Here is an 18,060-nt window from a genome sequence, read left to right as displayed (position 1 = left end):
TAGATTCAGTTCGTGATGTAGAGATCCGGGGTGTTGGTTTGGTGCAATCGCTTCCTCCCTGCGCGATGCGCTTAGGTTCAATCAGTTAGATGAGTCATTTTGCAGTCGTTTAGTGGGAATTTGGTACACCTTGAGTGCGGATCCAAGGGGATTCTGCTGCTGTGTCAGTTTGTTTAGAGAGCTTAAACCTACGATTGCCAACCATCGTTTATGTAATTTCGAGCTGGGGTTCAATGGCATTCCGGTTTGCCCTGCAGCATAGTGTCGATATATCAATCGGGCAATGTAACAAAGCTTTCTAGAAACTTGCATGATCAGTGCGTGCCCCTACCTAAGTGTGTGCTCGAGCTTAGCTTGATGGCTACTAGGTTTAAGTGAAATAGCTACTTTGGGTGCAGTGCATGAAATCTACTGTGCTTATTATTCTGTGTTTGAAGATAAGTCTCCCACACTTATTTAGAGATAGATGAAGGCTGGGTTTTCCCGCAATTTGTGCTACAAGTAGCATCAGCAACCAAGGTCGAATCCTGAGCTCCAACTGTTGCGAGGATCCTTTAGTCAAAAACTGATCAATGCCTTTGTTCTTCTTTCCATATGCTGCTAACAAGACTAGAAGCCCCCTATCAGTGAATTAATGCCACATGAACTTGTGGGAATAATGGTTCTTCTATGTGCAAGCAAAAATATACTGTGGGGCCTCACCACCCCCAACTAGATTCAGTACCAGTGTTTAGTTAGTACTTGCTATTTACGCAGGTTTTCATGTAAACAATACGAAGTTAATGTAGTTATATGTTGTATACAGCTTTATCATGATGTTCTCAAACAGAGAACCTGATCCAGAGAGAGATAGTGCAGCTGTTCAAGAGTTCCTTGAAAATATGGAAGGTGCTTTCAGAGCTCACACTCCTTGGGCTGGCAGTTCTGAAGAAGAACTAGAGAGTGCCGGTGAGGTAATTCGCTTATTATGTTGCCCTGTTAATACAACTACATATCCAGAGGGATACGGATTTGCGTTGCATTCAAAACATTTATCTTCATGTTGATTGCAAAATTTCTGGAATCCTCATAAACAAAATACTGTTCTTCATTTTGGCTTTTGGTTGATGCAATTTAAGTATCCTGTAAGTATCTGTACTTTTTGACATGGTTGGACTAAGACTTTGACTAGGTTTGTCAGAATGTGATTTCTTTTTCTTGTTTTGTTGTCTTGCTTTTTTATTTTTTGCTGATGTTTTGATATATATGGCGCTTCTAATCTATTTTATGATCCACATGATTGCATAGCTTTGTCACATTATCAAAGTCATATATGGCACTCCGGCCTGATGCATAATGGCAATCTATTTTATGATCATAGTGGAATATCATTTTGAGAAGGGGAGCCTTGGCGCAGTGGTAAAGCTGCTGCCTTGTGACCATGAGGTCACGGGTTCAAGTCCTGGAAACAGCCTCTTGCAGAAATGTAGGGAAAGGCTGCGTACAATAGACCCAAAGTGGTCGGACCCTTCCCCAGACCCTGCGCAAGCGGGAGCTACATGCACTGGGGCTGCCCTTTATTTTAGTGGAATATCATTTTGAATGTTCGAGAAGCAATCTGTCATCTTTATCAATAACTTATATCTGGACTTTAGGAGTGATGAATAATATTTTGCATAATGGTATTTCGATATGGGTGTGAAATGTTTTATTCTTGGACAGGCCATGTTTTCACTGGAATTGTTTGTGGTTTATCTTTTCATGTTAGCACTCTCAAAATCTCAATAACCAGCTGCATGTCTGACATATAGATTATAAATAACCATTTTTGCTCAGGCTTTACTGTGTAAGAACACTGAGAATTTTGTTATTTCATTTCTTCTGAATAAAAAAGTTTTTGATGTCATACTTTCTTGCAGCACTGAAGTTTACCTTAGTCATGTGATTAATACTAGCAGTGTTGAATGCCAAGTATTAATATATTCTACTATAGCCATGCTGCTGTCCTAATAACTTGTAGTTGAGGCTCAATGTGGTAAATCTTTGTATCTCTAGGTGCCATTACTTTAGTTGCTAACAATTTTGTCATGCTGATCTGGCACACATACTAGTTTGTTCTTAGACTATTTATTATTTCTAGCATATAACATTTGTTGGCATTTCTTGTTCTGTGCTTCTAGGGCCTTGAGAAGTATGTTATGACAAAGCTGTATAATCGGGTATTTGCTTCAGTCCCGGAAGATGTGAAGAGCGACGAAGAGCTTTTTGAGAAGATTTCTCTACTACAGCAGTTTATACGTCCTGAAAACTTAGATATAAAACCAGAATATCAGAATGAAACATCATGGCTGGTATAAAATTTAACCTCCCTATTTTCTCAAAATTCCATATGCCGGATGTTGTGTTACTGCACGTGTTGATAGCTGTCTTTACAGATGAAAGTTTTCAAGCTGAAATTGAGCTATGGTACGATTGTGATGAGTAGGCCGTAGAGCAAAACGTTTGGACCTACCTATGCTAAGCATGTCATTCTTCCTACTCATCACACTTTACTATTTATCATTTATGCCACTCTTGACATTGCCGCTGCCAAATGCCAATTACCCTTCTCAGGGAGAGTAGTTAAAATTACTGTTAGTTTTAAAACAAACATAAATTTTCATGTTGCATTGTAGAGCATTTATAAGTTAGAGCTGACAGACACATAACGGTGAAGCCATTTGGGACCCAATGACTGTTCCAATAGCATGCATTTTATGGCCCGCTCGTCATATACATGGTCACCATTAATTTCTTCTTCTTTTATACAGCTTGCGCAAAAGGAGCTACAGAAGATAAACATGTATAAGGCTCCAAGGGATAAGCTTGCTTGCATCCTGAACTGTTGTAAAGTCATCAATAACTTACTTATGAATGCTTCTCATATGTCACATGATAACCCCCCTGGAGCTGACGAATTTCTTCCAGTCCTCATCTATGTCACCATAAAGGTATGATTCACTGCTTGTGCTAGGACATGTTGATTGTTGGTAAGATATTTCTAGAAGTCCATCTTTTGTAGATGAAGTGTCTATTGTTAGCAGTACTATGTTTTTGTTTCAAGTGTCAACATGGCTTTGCCTATCGATAGACATGGCTCAACTTCGATATACGTTGAAAAATAGCTGCAAATTGTAACTGATGGTGTGGTTTATTTGTTATGTCATATACATGCTTCTTCAGTATAGGTGCACTGTGTGGCTAGCTTTGTTATTTCTCTTTGTAACTTTTTTATTGTATCATTGTACCTATGTAGTTTAATGTAGCCTTCATATTTTGTCATCCTGATAGCAAGCTTGTGGTGTGATGTATTTGACTATTGTTGCTTGTATTGAACCTACTAGACTTTCTTACATCTGCGCCCTCCTGGCTCAGCCTGTCAAGGTTTCATTCGGTAACTTTAAAACTGTAATCGGCAAAGATGCCCTTGTGCCATGCGCTGCTGCTTTATTAGTTTTATTTATTCATTATCTGGATTAGTGTGGGATGACCCTTTTTTGTTGTTGGCTTACAAAACACACCTGTAGATTTATACTAAATTACTAAATTGGGGTAGCCTTCATGAATTAAGTAGTTTCTGTTCCTAATGCAGGCTAATCCTCCGCAGCTACACTCAAATCTTTTATACATACAAAGATACAGGTGCCAATCACGACTGGTGTCAGAGGCTCAATATTTTTTTACAAACCTCCTATCTGCCGAGTCTTTCATTTGGAACATTGAGGCGGAATCATTATCCATGGATGAACGAGATTTCCAAAAGAAGATGGATTTGGCAAGGGAACGCTTGTTAGGATTATCAGTTAGCTCAGAGAACCAGGAGAATCAGACCAATCTTTATGTGGGGGAGCATAGATCACAAGCACTAAAAGCTAGTGGAAATTCCGAAGTCAACCTACACTTGAAAGATCATGTCCAAGGTCCAGTTCAGGACATGAAAAGGGAAAGTGATGTGAGCAGTAAATCAGTTGAGCGGGTGCAATCTATCTCTGATATAGAGAAGAAGGGAGCTACAGAGCTTGTCAAGGATGACGACTTGAGCAAAATATTCCAGGAATACCCATTTCTATTTGCCCGTGCTGGTGATCTGACAGTTGCTGATGTAGATAACCTTTTAAACTCTTACAAGCAACTAGTACTTAAGTACGTCGCACTCTCTAAGGGCATGGGTGTCACCCCTGAAACGCCTCTTGTTCGGAGCAAGCAAACCGCACCAGATCTTCAGATATCCGAGGAGCCTGAGAATGTGAAGAATGTTGTAAATAGTTGCGACAGCACTGAAGAAAGCAGCAAGACTCATGAGGACATTAAAAATGAAATTCCTGACTCAGAAGTCAGCAACATTAGTACGCAACAAGCTGCTGTTGATCCGAGTGGTGATCAGAAGACACTAAAAGATGAATCATCAGATCAGCCAGAGCATGCGTAAGCTGCCGGTCTGGTTAAGCCAGTGAAATACAGTGAAAGCGCTGCCTTCTGCAGTTCGTTCTTATACCAAGGGGTTATAAGGGGCCGCGGAACAGAATGCATATTTCCCCTGAGCAGATATGCCGCGGTCCTTGATGCCACAATTGTACATGCTGGAAACTAGAAAGCAGATATTAGGTACCAATGAAGATGGAAATTCATTCTGCTGAAGCTAGATCCAGATCCAAACATTTGTTAATTGATCCTTGGGGCTCTTGATTTTGTTGTCAGTTGGACTTTGTGGTGACTGCCATTTTTGTAAACTGTTACTATGTAACTAGAATTTCCATAAGGGCAGTTAGTATTCGTGCCAATATTCAGAGTAATTTATGTACCTGAATGTGGTTTCTTAATCAGCGCATCCAGTTGTATCGTATCAGCCCGGGGTGATGACCTCCTTTACTTCCGAGGAGAATTATTGCCATCCTCTTAAGATTTTCAAGGCAATAATGACTACATTTTGTTCGATTCAGTTGCGGATTATGAACCCAAGCACCTCCACGGAAGACACAGAACCAGGTAACATAGTACAGTATTATTTTCAGCTTCATAATTATATGAAATTATTGAGTAGTTTAGTGTGTCTTGAGTAAAATAAAGAAAAAAAATTAGCGAAGAGCCATTGTCTTCAGTAACTTCGCGGGCTTCACTGCACATTAAGTAGTTGTGTCGATTACTATCAGGAATAAAGAGATCTACCATGGGAACCATTGGGATCTACAAAAGGTTTCCGGCATTATTTTTGCCTTTTCGCTTTTGTTTTCCCCATGAATTTCTTTAGTGACGTCCTGCCAGTCCTCATTAGAATACGGAGGAATAAGAGATATACGTGTTGATCCCGCGTCATAGGTTTAGCTGTCCAGAACATGCTGTGTTCCCGATTCGCTCCAATGTCAAACTCATTCACCACAGATTTAAAGACCTTTTTCTAATAGGGAAAAAAGAAGACCTACAGTGTACACATATAATGTATTCTAGTTCGGTTTTACAATCGCGGAGGTCAACAGTGAATACCGCCTTTGCTAGAGCACTCGACATCAAGCATCTCTGAAGCAATATATAACGTAGGTGGAGTATTTTTCTTGCTGCTGTATTTTTGGTCATCAGCTGTTAGGGTTCATCGTAGTCCTGATCCTAAGTTCTGGTGGCCGGTGATAAAGTAATTAGATTCTTAGACACCGAGATCATGTGCAGTCGTACAGCTGTTTCTTAGACACCTACATCTCGCTTAGCTAGCTAAAACTCAGGTGCATGGAGGCGACTGAAGGTTGGTACTCCGACAAAGTGCACAGAAATTCGAGCCGAAAAGGACCATATTGATGGCGCTGACGTAGACAAACACCTGCAACGAACTAGGGCAAGACCTGCGTAGTACTGCTTCCACACCGCAACTGGTCATGCCGTGTCACTCTGCTTAAGGGTGAGAGGGTGTGAACACTGAATAGACTTAACACTGGATGACTAGCTGGAGTAAGTGGGAAAGGGAAAACAGCTAATGGGAGCGCTGGAATCTTAGCTAGATCATCCTCAAAAGGAAAAAAAAAAGGAATCTTAGCTAGATCGAAAGCATTGGATTATCATCTTTACAATACCAAAAAACCCAGAGGTGCAGACTTACAGTCCAGTACAGCTTAGCTCCTGCGAGTGAGCTGTTCTGCTTAAACACCAAGCTTCCGCACGAGACACAAAGCGCGTTCTCCGGAGCACTTTCCGATTAAACTAAACTAAAATAATTGTAATGATCAACAAAAATAAGTTGAAGCAAAACGGAACAAATCCAACAGGTATCCAATGCAGCCAGTCTCACTCATCAACCCATACAGACATACAGTGTAGTAGTAGCAGTATTACTGACGGCTAGCCAAATAAACACACAAAACATATAGTAGTATATATTGTATAAGTATTATGTTCTTACTAAATGAAAGAAAGAATCTATGGAAGCAGACTTGGAGTGAGACCTAGCTAGAGCCTAGTAGAGAGGATCCATGCATGCACCTAGCTAGCCTCCATGGGAGATAGAAAAAACCAATGATCAATGGCGATCGACTCATGGATGCGCATATCAATGTCGACCCACTGCAGACGGTGGACGCTTCACTCTAGCAGAAGCTCCAGAGCCTCATCATGTCGCCGTCCTCCTCGGGCTCCTCCCAGGTGCAAGAGAAGGGCGTGGCGTGACCGGCGGCGATGAGGTCCATGAGCTTGGGGGACGCGAACGCGTCCAGCTCCGTCCACAGCTCGTCCTGATCTCCCACCGGCGAGCCAGCGCTGGCCGCGGCGGACATCGAAGACGTGGCGTGCTCCTGGACGTCGGCGCTCCCCAGCGTGGACACTGAGAACGAGGTCGGCGTCGTCGCCTCCCCGCTGGAAGAGCAGCTGTCGTCCACGACGATCCTGGTGGCCTCGAAGGCCGCTGCCGCAGCGGCGGCCGCGCGCTGGATGGACCTCGGGGACAGGTCGTCGGCGTGTCGATTGGCGGGGGAGGGAAGCGAATGCGGCGACGAGGGTGAGGCGGAGGACGACGAGGGGAAGTTGAGGACGGCGTCGGAGCCCTTGAGGCAGAGGAGCGCGGCGTCGTAGGCGCGCGCGGCGGCCTCCGGGGTGGCGTAGGAGCCGAGCCAGATCCGGCGCTTCTGGTGCGGCGCCCTGATCTCCGACACCCACGACCCCCAGCTCCGCATCCGCACCCCCTTGAACTGCCTCGCCGCCATCGCCGGCTGCCTACTCCCGCCGCCGCACAGCGCTGCCGTCCCACCCCCACCACCGCTCTCTGCCATAGCCGCCGCAGCGTCGCACCTGCTAGTGCCGCTGCCCGGGTGGTTCTTGACCATTTTCCACGCGCTATAGCTCCCTGCTGCGGAGATGAGATCTTGCTGCCACACCACACCGGTGCGTAAGCAAGTCACAGGCGCGTACTTATAGGGAGGGACGCGGCGTGTGAACTGAACGCTGCTGCTAGTGAGTTCGATCGTGGGAAAGGGGGCAGTGTCACTCTCGCGCACGCAAAGTCACCACGTACGTACGTAGGAGGATGTACGTGCGTGGTCCTGGTAGCAGTGGAGAAAGGGTTCGCGCTATTCTACACTGCTTAACTTGCATTTGGAAGACTCCTTAATTGTTTTCGATCGAGTGACCAAGACCAAGGGTGGCTAGATCGCCACAAATGTACTACGCCCACGTGGTGATGTACCGTCTTTGCCCTTGCCTAGCCAGGCTTGTTTGAGAAGGAGCGTATAGACAGATCTTGCCTTCCAGGACGCTTCGGCTGATGCAGTATTAATTGTTTTTTTGAAACAAGATGCAGTATTAATTGTAGCGAGAAAAGAAAAGAAACGAAAACTGGCTAGTACATACACGCATGGGCAGCTGCCAAACTTGCCTGATGCTGTCGGAAAACCTATAATTAAAGCCACTGAAAGAGCTGTAAAACCAGATCTATCAGCTGCCATCGTGCCATTTCATTTCAGTGCAATGAATGGGGAAAAGCCCTATATAATATCTATATTATTTATTATTATTATGCAAGCAAGAGTTTAGCTGCCTAAAGTATACAATGCTCTTGCTCGCAAAAAAGGAAAAGTATACAATGCTCAATTATTCGTTAGATTTCAGATGTTGATCTGTGTGCCTCGTATTATGTAGTACTGTACACGGGTATTTCTTATTAACATCTGCGGCCATGCATATATAATTCGAACGTACGTACGTCATGGGCTCATGGGCATGACAGATTATCTCCACTGCTGCAGCTGCGCCCCACGTTATAATTAAGTAACGGCAACGGTTAGATGTGCTCTTAAAAAGCTCGGTTAGTACTAGCTCAGAGAGAGTCGTCGCGCCCAAGCAAGTTCAAAGGCGCCCGTACATCCATGCATGGAGAGTGAGAGGTCAGATCATCCACCACGCATGAGAAAAGCTGTGCGAGATGATCAAGTGCCTCTGCACATCTCGGTGTAAAGATCGGCGCGGGCATCGGAAAAGGCTCCGATGCCCTCCAAGGCAAGTGATCAGGCTGATAATAGCGCTGCTGGATTCCCTAATTAGGAAAGCGGTAACGTTCCTCTCCGAGTGATACCCAATTATCCATCATCATGTAGGGAACGAACGACATTACTGTGTGGTCTGCGGGCCCAATGTTCAAATGACATACCGGGATAACATCTCGGTTACTCAGAAAAACACTGAACGGGCAGTACCCAGTGCCTGACGCGGATCAAGAAAAATATACTTTGTCATATTCATATTAATTATCCCTGATTTATTACGAGGGTGGTGCCAGTGCTTGTATTCGTCGCTAGGTGGTCTACGGAGCTCGATGTAAATTTTACTTCTGGTGTTCTTTATACTATATACATTGACAGTTGATGGATAGATCGAAAGTTTTCTCGCAAAAGAACGGAGAGTGCCATGTAAAAAACACAAAATTTAAGTTGAGCAGTGAACTGCGTGATCAAACGGCGGAAACTAGTAGTCGATCTCCTTATGTTGTTGTTGCAGCAAGTAACATCTGCCAACAAAAGTTAAGGTAAGCTTTATGTTCAGATTGGCTTTTCTACGTATCTTATGGTGTACTCCATGCATCCATGAAACTGCCTAGCATACATAGGCTTTGATCAAAACCTAGCTGCTACTCACTGGTGCTCAGGCTTTACCAGACCTGTGGTATTTGGAGCAAGCGTAAATTGCGTAAAAGACCACCACAGTTAGGGTTAGTGTTGCTCATAACCACCACTTAGCTAACATTTTACTGAAAACCGCCACTATTTGGGCGGCCATTGCACATAACCCATACACTAGTAAGTTTCAAGTGCGGATTAGCGATTCTAACAATGAATTGAACGGACTAGCTTTGGTTGGAACAAACCATACACAAAACTATGGATTCCTTTCCAACGGAATAATAAATGGCCTGCTGAGAGACTAACAAAATTTCATACCAAATTGATCAACAATTTAGCAAAATTTCAGTTTTCAAGTTTGAAGATTTAAAATTCAGCTGAAAATGTAAATTTCTAGTAATACATATAGCACTTACGAAAAAACTATACAGAGTGTTAAGTTAAAACGGCGGAATTGCGGGCTTGAGAAGTACCAAGAACACCGTAGCAATGTGCATGTGTCCGGTGCAATTTTCAACGGCCGGCCTTTCCTCTGAAAAGAAAATCAACAGAACATCTCAATGTGGATCCGCAGCTGTGGAGATCTCATTTTACATAAACTTTTCTTCATTCGTTTTGAACAACAAGTACATTTGAAGGCAGTGGAAACCATGCCCTTTTGGTGATCAGTGGGCGTCAATCAATTAGTTTCCATCTCTGCATGATGGCGAGAAAGAAGAAGAGGGGACACGTATACTGTGCCCGCAGTGGGCTCCGCTCAACCATACGTGCTGCTGTGCAAAAGGGAGAAAGGCAGCGTGCGCACGCATATGCGGCTAAGTTAGCTGGGCGCTTTCCATCACGAGCTTTGATACTGCGTCTCGACGGAGAAAATGGAGAGGATCCCCCGTGCCCTGCCCCTGCCCCTGCCCGTGTGTAACTTGGCACGGAAGTAATTGCGGTCTGCAGCAGGCGCCTTCATCGAGTGGGCGGGTCTCGTCTCTTCCCGCTTTAGTTTGCCTTTCTCCGGACGAAGGAAGGCTTCGCATCTGCGGCAGAGGATGGAATCGAACCGAGGGAGTGCCGGTGCCAGTGACTCATGAGTCATCACCATGCTACAGCATACTACAAGCTCTGCTGCACTGCGCCAGATCGTCGTTCCTCGCACGGCTCAGCTCAGAATCATCTCATTCCTTTACCAAAAAGGTTTTCGCCCCGCTTTATAAATAAAACAAATCACCAAACACAATGTCAACATGGTACCACCCGAACAACACATACAACGCCACCGCAGGCAAGGTCCAACACACACACCAGGACTGACACACACTGAAACACTACACGAGGTTCAGCTGTGGGCACAACACAACAAGCTCAACACAGAAATAAAGCACGCACAACACATAAAAGGCGGTGGCGGCGAGGAGGAGAAAATCTAGTCCGGCTCTGGTGGTGGTGGGGGAAGCGGTGGAGCCATCCGGAGAGCCATCACGTGAAGCTGGGTGATGATGGAGGTGATGTCGTCTCTTCCTGGGGCGGCTAAGCGGCCGACAAAGCTGCAGGTAACCAGACCATTTGAACAAAGCGTCAGTAGCACGACGAAGAAGGACATGCTGAATCACAAGCTTATTCCTAATAGTCCACAGCGTCCAGGCTAGCACACCGACGGTTGTCGGCGTTCTGGGAACGGGGTCCCCAGACTTGCCCGCCTGCGGCCTGCAGCGTGGCTCAGCCGCCGGCCCGATACGGCCCGTCTTCATCAACAAACACTCAAGACCCTCGCGAGGGGCCAAGCCTCGCGGGGCGAACGACGAACCAGCCTCCTCAGGGGCGGCCTCATCAGGCAGGCTCGCGAGAAGGCGGAGAGATCAAGGCAAGGGGTACCTCGCGAGGTGCTCATGACGCAAGACATGACGACCAAGACCAGGCGGGCGCCAGCTTGCGCAGTGTCCTCGTTTCCTCTTTGGTGCAAGGGGGGCAAGTGCAGGCGCGGAGTACCAAGGCATCAGGCAAGGTTTTCATATCGGTGCAACAAGACCAAGACCAGTAGGACGGCAAGACGGAGGTCATCATGGAGCCCAAGACGACGTCATCACTAGTGCCTTTGGCAGTGGAAGACCACCTTTAGTCATGATAGCCTGTACTAGCTGTCCCCTTTCAAAATGGTCGTTGTTGGCTCCCTTCCCACTCAATATTTAGGAAGAGGATCAGGGCCTCTATAAATAGGGCTAGCCACCACCAAGGCAAGGGGGACCGATCCATGAGCAGAACCATCCACCTAACACAAAAACACCTCTCTTCGCGAGGCTGTTCTTCCCCTGTACTGTTCATCATCAGCCCAAGAGACAATCCACCACCAAACTAGAGTAGGGTATTACACCACAACGGTGGCCCGAACTAGTTTAAATCTTGTGTCTCTTGTGTTGTTCATCGTGCTAGCTTAGAACCGCGGTGAGGCTACAGGCGTGAATTGGTAGGAGGATATCTTCGTACGCACCCCAGAGTTCGAACCTTAAAGGGTTTTGCCGGAACCCGATATCCGACATTTGGCGCGCCATGTAGGGGGTGCGTCGAAATCTTCCTTCCGCTGATCTGTGTCCCGTCGTTTCGCCGCATCCATGACAGACGCTCGCCGAGCCCACGCCAAGCGTCGGGCTGCCCTCGCCGCTCGCGTTGCCCAGACGGCTCCTGTCGGCGGGCCTCCTCGTCGTTCTCCATCGCCTGCCGCCAACGCCGCCACTGGCCCGGTGGGGAACGAGCAGTAGGCGTCTTCGCTGCATCCCTCGATGCGGCGGGAAGGCCGCACCACCACTCCGTCGCTGACCCCAGCTGGTTCGTCGTCTCACGCTCGTCGCGCCCCCACGGACGCGCAGGCCGCGCTGCTTATGGCACGTGAGCTTCTGCACTACCGCCCCGTCGACGACCTCTATGAGGAGTGGCTCGCTCACATCACCGAGCTCGTCAGCGCCGCAGGGGGCTCTCCCGCGCCGCCCTCTCGCTGCCTCGCCCTCCATCATGCATGGGCGATGCGGCTCAGGGAGCGCCTCCGCCACCTCTACCCCAAGACGGCGCCCTGGCTCCAAGGCGCGCGACTCCTGGACGTGATCCGCCGCGTCAGCACTCGCGCGACAAGAAAGAAGCTGCCAAGAAATTCCTTGGCCCCAAGAAGGCGTTCCCGTGCTTCCTGCACCAGCGCAGCAAGACCGCGCCCGCGCACCGGCGTGTCAAGACCCCGCACTGCCCCCGACGGCAGCGCACAGGGACCACCAAAAGCAAGCTCCGCACCAGGCTCCGGTGACCAAGGCAGGTTGCCGCACCTTCATCACCGAGCTGCACAGCGTCGCATGGCCCGACAAGTTCAAGCCGGACCTGCCTCCTCGCTACGACGGCACCGCAGACCCCGCGGAGTTCCTGCAGCTCTATGAGCTGGGCATCAAGGCGGCCAACAGAGACGAGAAGGTCATGGCGAACTGGTTTCCCATGGCGCTCAAGGACGGTGCCCGCACCTGGCTCCTTAACATGCCTCCCGGCATGATCTCTTCCTGGACGAGATGCGCAGCCGTTTCACCGCCAACTTCCAGGGCACTCGTGACCGCCCCCCGGCTGTGGGTGACCCGTGCCGCATCAAGCAACAACCTGGGGAGACCCTGCAGAAATACATCCAATGATTCAACAGCGCTCGCCTCAAGATCCCCAGGGTGACGGACGAGGCCATCATCTCGGCATTTTCTGATGGCGTCCGCGATGTCAAGATGAAGGAGGAGCTCGCCATCCACGAGGATCTCTGCACATCTCTGGAGCTGTTCAACCTGGCGACCAAGTGCGCAAGGGCTGAGGAAGGACGCCTCTCCCTCCTCGAGCTCCTAGCTGTTGACCCAGAAGAGAAGAAGGCCAAGGCCAAGGACGTGAAGCGCAAAGGAGCAGCCATGCTTGCAGCAGAGCCGGACACGAAGCGCGACAGGGACCAGCCGGAGTCGTCTAAAGGCAGCCGACCGTTCTGCGCCTACCACAACCTCCACACCCATAACACCAACGAATGCAAGGAGCTCAGGGCCGTTCGAGAAGGACGCTTCGGTCTACACCCCGAGCGCAGCGACCGGGGCTACGGCCGAGGAGGAGGACGAGGCGGAGGATGATGGGACGACCGAGGCCCTCGCTAGGAGTGGCGCGATCGACCTCGCGAGGATCGCTGGCAGGACCAGCCTCGCGAGGGAGCCTGGAGGGATCAGGCTCGTGAAGACCGCCCGTAGGGCAACGCAGGCCTTCCTCCTCTGTCACCGCCAAGAAGGAATGACGACCATCATCAGGACGAGGGGGCTGGGGGTTTCCAGGAACCACGTGCTATCGCTTGCATCCTGGGCGGTGCCCAGGCCCCCAGCCTCTCAGCGCATCTTCAAGCAGTTTGCTCGCAAGGTGAATGTAGTCCTTCCCAAGCTTGAGGCCACGCGTCCTCTTAGGTGGTCAAAGTGCGCCATCACTTTCAGTTTAGCAGACCAACTCAAGTGTGTAGCTACTGTTGGCGTCCTCCCAATGTGAAAGTGCAACTATCCCTAGGTGGTTTTGGTAATTCCTAACAACATATAGCTCATTGAGCTAACATCATTCCAAGATGAAAATTTCAGGAAAAGCTCAATGAATGGCATGACATGGATAAGGAAAGTGGATCCCTCAAAATACTAAGGATAAAAGGATTGACTCAAGCTCAAAAGCTCAAGACTCTACATTTTATATTTTAGTGATCCAAGATCACATTGAGTCTATAGGAAAAGCCAATACTATCAAGGAGGGATGAGGTGTTGTTTAATGAGTCTCTTGCTTCACTGTGCTTAGTGATATGCTCCAAAAACCCTCAACTACTTTCTCATATCCACATATGACCCAAACCAAAAGTCAAACTCGGTCCCACCGAGTTTACCTGACTAACTCTCTGGTTAGCTTATTACCAAAATTGGTCTCACCGAGTTTGTGTAATCGGTATCACCGAGATTACGTTATGCCCTAAACCTAACCATATCGGTCCTACCGAGTTGCATGTCGGTCCCACCGAAAACCCTAACGGTCACTAGGTTTACTAAATCGGTCTGACCGAGTTTGTTGATTCGGTCCCACCGAGATCGGTAAATTGTGTGTAACGGTTAGATTTTGTGTGGAGGCTATATATACCCCTCCACCTCCTCTTCATTTGTGGAGAGAGCCATCAGAACAAGCATATACTTCCAACTTAAGATTTCTGAGAGAGAACTACCTACTCATGTGTTGAGGCCAAGATATTCCATTCCTACCATATGAATCTTGATCTGTAGCCTTCCCCAAGTTGCTTTCCACTCAAATCTTCTTTCCACCAAATCCAAATCCTGTGAGAGAGAGTTGAGTGTTGGGGAGACTATTATTTGAAGCACAAGAGCAAGGAGTTCATCATCAACACACCATTTGTTACTTCTTGGAGAGTGGTGTCTCCTAGATTGGCTAGGTGTCACTTGGGAGCCTCCGACAAGATTGTGGAGTTGAACCAAGGAGTTTGTAAGGGAAAGGAGATCGCCTACTTCGTGAAGATCTACCGCTAGTGAGGCAAGTCCTTCGTGGGCGACGGCCATGGTGGAATAGACAAGGTTGCTTCTTCGTGGACCCTTCTTGGGTGGAGCCCTCCATGGACCCGTGCAGCCGTTACCCTTCATGGGTTGAAGTCTCCATCAACGTGGATGTACGATAGCACTACCTATCGGAGCCACGACAAAAACATCCGTGTCTCCAATTGCGTTTGAATCCTCCAATCCCTTTCCTTTACATTCTTGCAAGTTGCATGCTTTACTTTTCGTTGCTCATATAATCTTTGCATGCTTGCTTGAATTGTGTTAAGATTGCTTGTGCTAAGTTAGCTAAAATCTGCCAAAGACTAAAATTGGGAAAATTATAAGTTTTTATTTGGTCAAGTAGTCTAATCACCCCCCCTCTAGACATACTTCCGATCCTACAAGTGGTATCAGAGCTTTTGGTCTCCATTTGCTTTGATTTCCATAGCTTTTGGTGGTCATAGCCTTGGTTTCACAACCTAGGAGAGTATGGCATCTAGCGAGGGAAATTATCACCGTAGAGGTCCTTACTTTGATGGTACGAATTTTGCTAGTTGGAAGTATAAGATGAAAATGCATATTCTCGGACATAACCCCACCGTTTGGGCTATTGTGTGTATTGGCTTGCAAGGTGAATTCTTTGATGGGAGAGAACCGAACCGTGAAGCTAGCGCGGATGAGTTGAAGATGCTGCAATACAACACTCAAGCTTGTGATATCCTCTTCAACGGATTGTGCCCCGAAGAATTCAACAAAATCAACCGTCTTGAGAATGCAAAGGAAATTTGGGATACTTTGATTGATATGCATGAAGGTACCGACTCCATCAAGGAATCCAAATTGGATGTGCTCCAAAGTCAACTTGACAAGTTCAAAATGAAGGATGGTGAAGGTGTCACTGAAATGTACTCTAGGCTTGCTCTTATCACAAATGAGATTGCGGGCTTAGGAAGTGAAGAGATGACCGACAAATTCATCATCAAGAAGATCCTAAGAGCATTGGATGGAAAATATGATACCGTGTGCACATTGATCCAAATGATGCCCAATTACAAGAATCTCAAGCCAACGGAGGTCATTGGAAGAATTGTTGCTCATGAGATGTCACTCAAGGATAAGGAGGAACTTCACAACAAGTCAAGTGGTGCTTACAAAGCCTCATGTGAAGCCCTAAGTGAGAAACAAACCTTTAATGAAGAATTGAGCTTAATGGTGAAGAACTTCAACAAATTCTACAAGAGTAGAAGCAAAGAGAGAAGCTCTAAGTCAAGGTCGTACAATGACAAAAGATCTTCTAGTCGAGAGCGCAATTGCTACAATTGTGGGAGACCCGCACACTATTCCAATGAGTGTACGGCACCCCACAAAAGAAGAGAAGAATCACCCAAGAGGAGAAGTAGAAGAGAAGAATCACCACCAAGAGAGAGAAGGAGTAGAGATGATCGTTATGAACAAAGAACATCCCGGAGAAGCAAGGATTCGGAAAGGAAGGACAAGTCATCAAGGAGCTACACAAAACAAAGACATCAAGCTCATGTTGGTGAATGAGTATCCAGCTCCGACTCCGACAATCACTCCGAGAGAAGCTATCACTCCGACTCCGAACATACTCAAGATGAAGGTGTTGCCGGTCTAGCACTTGTGTCAACCAACTCCTACGACATATTTGATTCACCCAATGAAGGACTTGGGAGATGCTTCATGGCTAAAGGCCCTAAGGTAACACACCCCGAGTATGTTGATTTCAATAGTGATGAAGATGACTTGTTAGGTGATGATGATTTACTTGTTGACAACTCTAGTGATGAATACTATGATGAGACATCAATTAATCATGCTAATCAAGATAAAATGAATGAAAATGATAAGGAGAAGATTGAGATTCTAACTAAAGAACTAAACACTCTTAAGTTAGCTCATGAAACTATCTTAGAAGATCATCGAGAACTTTTAAGGGCTCATGAGAAGTTACGCTTTGAAAAGCTCAACCTTGAGCAAGAGCATGAGTTCTTAAAGGCAATCAATGATGATCTCCGTAAGAAAAGTTCTTCTTACATTGCCAAGCGTTTACTCTTATCAACTTACATGCCTCAAGTCAAGTCCATTAACAAGAACAAGAAAGATTCTTCCTCTAGTAGTAACAATCATCATGCTAAATCCAACATTGTTGCTTCTAGTAGTTCTCTTGATTCCACTAATGATTCTCTTAGACAAGTTACACTTGAGCAAGAAAATAGCTTATTGAAGGGAATTATAGAGAAAGGTGTTTACAAGAGCCTTGCTGGGAGTAAGCAATTTGAGGAAATTGTATGCAAGCAAGGAAGGCACCGGAAGAACCAAGGTGTTGGTTTTGAACGAAAGTTCAATGCCAATGGAGTTGAGTGGGAAGAAGATCAATATCCCAAGGCGAAGTTTGTTCCACAACAAGAGAAGTATGATCCTACTTCCTTCAAAGGGACACAAGCTCAAGATGATCTTCCACCACAAGACCACAAGCAAAAATGAAGGACAAGCTTCAAGAAGAGATTGATGCATTTGAAGAAGCTCCTAAGGCCTTGGTCAAGTGGGTTCCCAAGACAACGTCAAGTTCTACTTCATCAAGTATGACTACAACTCCGAGGATTCCCACCAAGATGATGTGGATTCCAAAGAAGAAGAACTAGAGAGTTCTTGAGGGTGACTCCGCCAACATACTTCACTCATATCATTTTGGCAACAACAAGTGCAATCAACTTCCACATCTTGCACTAGTTCAAGGAGTCACAAACCCTCTTGTTGGTAAGACAAGGGACAAGGTAACCTAATGCATTCATGGACATCATCTTGTGTGTGCATCACTCTATGTCTATGGATTTCCTTGTTTGTTCCTTGTGGGACTAGCCCGTGTAGGTACTGAAAGTGCAAGTCACTCCAAAGGATTGGTCCAAATGATCTTCATCAACATTGAGCATCCACATCTTCAACACCTACATGAAGTCATCATCGACAAAACCCAAGGTTAGTTCATCCCTCTAAGGGGGATCTCACATCTAGGGGAGCTTAACTCTAAGAATTGAGTCAAAGCAACTCTAATGGTGTGAACACATCAATGCATTATGTAAAAGTGGTAACCCCACTTGAGCTTAAACGATGAGTATGACCTATGATCAAATGTTCTCATTTGACTCCTAAGTCAATATACTCATATATAGATGACCTAGTCATCGCCAATTGTTTGATAGATGCTAGAATTGTTTGTGAATGCTTTGCCACATATCTCATTTGTCATTTTATTGTGTGAGCATGTTGGATGCATATTTAACTCATTCGAGGACATCCACTTGTTGCTTTGATTGATTGATTTCTTTTTTCTTTTGCCAAGTGGATGAACAAGAATGCCTAAGAACCTTCTCTAGCTATCTGTG

General features: G+C 46.6%; 2 protein-coding genes across 2 annotated transcripts; one reads left to right on the top strand and one right to left on the bottom strand.

Annotated features, from left to right (window-relative positions):
• Positions 1-788: 788 nt before the first annotated feature.
• LOC119290909 (vacuolar protein sorting-associated protein 9A-like) lies at positions 789-4,864 on the top strand. The gene is made up of 4 exons (XM_037569589.1): positions 789-953; positions 2,160-2,330; positions 2,790-2,969; positions 3,611-4,864. The coding sequence occupies exons 1-4, from the start codon at positions 813-815 to the stop codon at positions 4,445-4,447; spliced, it is 1,329 nt and encodes a 442-aa protein (XP_037425486.1). The 5' UTR covers positions 789-812; the 3' UTR covers positions 4,448-4,864.
• Positions 4,865-6,170: 1,306 nt separating this feature from the next.
• Positions 6,171-7,362, bottom strand: LOC119293752 (ethylene-responsive transcription factor ERF014-like). The gene has a single exon (XM_037572119.1). The coding sequence runs from the start codon at positions 7,317-7,319 to the stop codon at positions 6,588-6,590; it is 732 nt and encodes a 243-aa protein (XP_037428016.1). The 5' UTR covers positions 7,320-7,362; the 3' UTR covers positions 6,171-6,587.
• Positions 7,363-18,060: the final 10,698 nt, after the last annotated feature.

The sequence above is a fragment of the Triticum dicoccoides genome, chromosome 4B (assembly GCF_002162155.2).
Source record: "Triticum dicoccoides isolate Atlit2015 ecotype Zavitan chromosome 4B, WEW_v2.0, whole genome shotgun sequence".
Taxonomy (NCBI): domain Eukaryota; kingdom Viridiplantae; phylum Streptophyta; class Magnoliopsida; order Poales; family Poaceae; genus Triticum; species Triticum dicoccoides.
Note: the sequence above shows the minus strand (reverse complement) of the source record. Positions and strands in the feature narration are given on the sequence as shown.

Excerpts from the sequence above, each read along its gene's own strand:
- LOC119290909 (XM_037569589.1), top strand. The coding sequence starts at position 813 with ATGATGTTCTCAAACAGAGAACCTGATCCAGAGAGAGATAGTGCAGCT. Across the intron at positions 954-2,159 it reads AACTAGAGAGTGCCGGTGAG|GGCCTTGAGAAGTATGTTAT; the intron begins GTAATTCGCTTA and ends CTGTGCTTCTAG. Across the intron at positions 2,331-2,789 it reads AGAATGAAACATCATGGCTG|CTTGCGCAAAAGGAGCTACA; the intron begins GTATAAAATTTA and ends TCTTTTATACAG.
- LOC119293752 (XM_037572119.1), bottom strand. The coding sequence starts at position 7,319 with ATGGTCAAGAACCACCCGGGCAGCGGCACTAGCAGGTGCGACGCTGCG.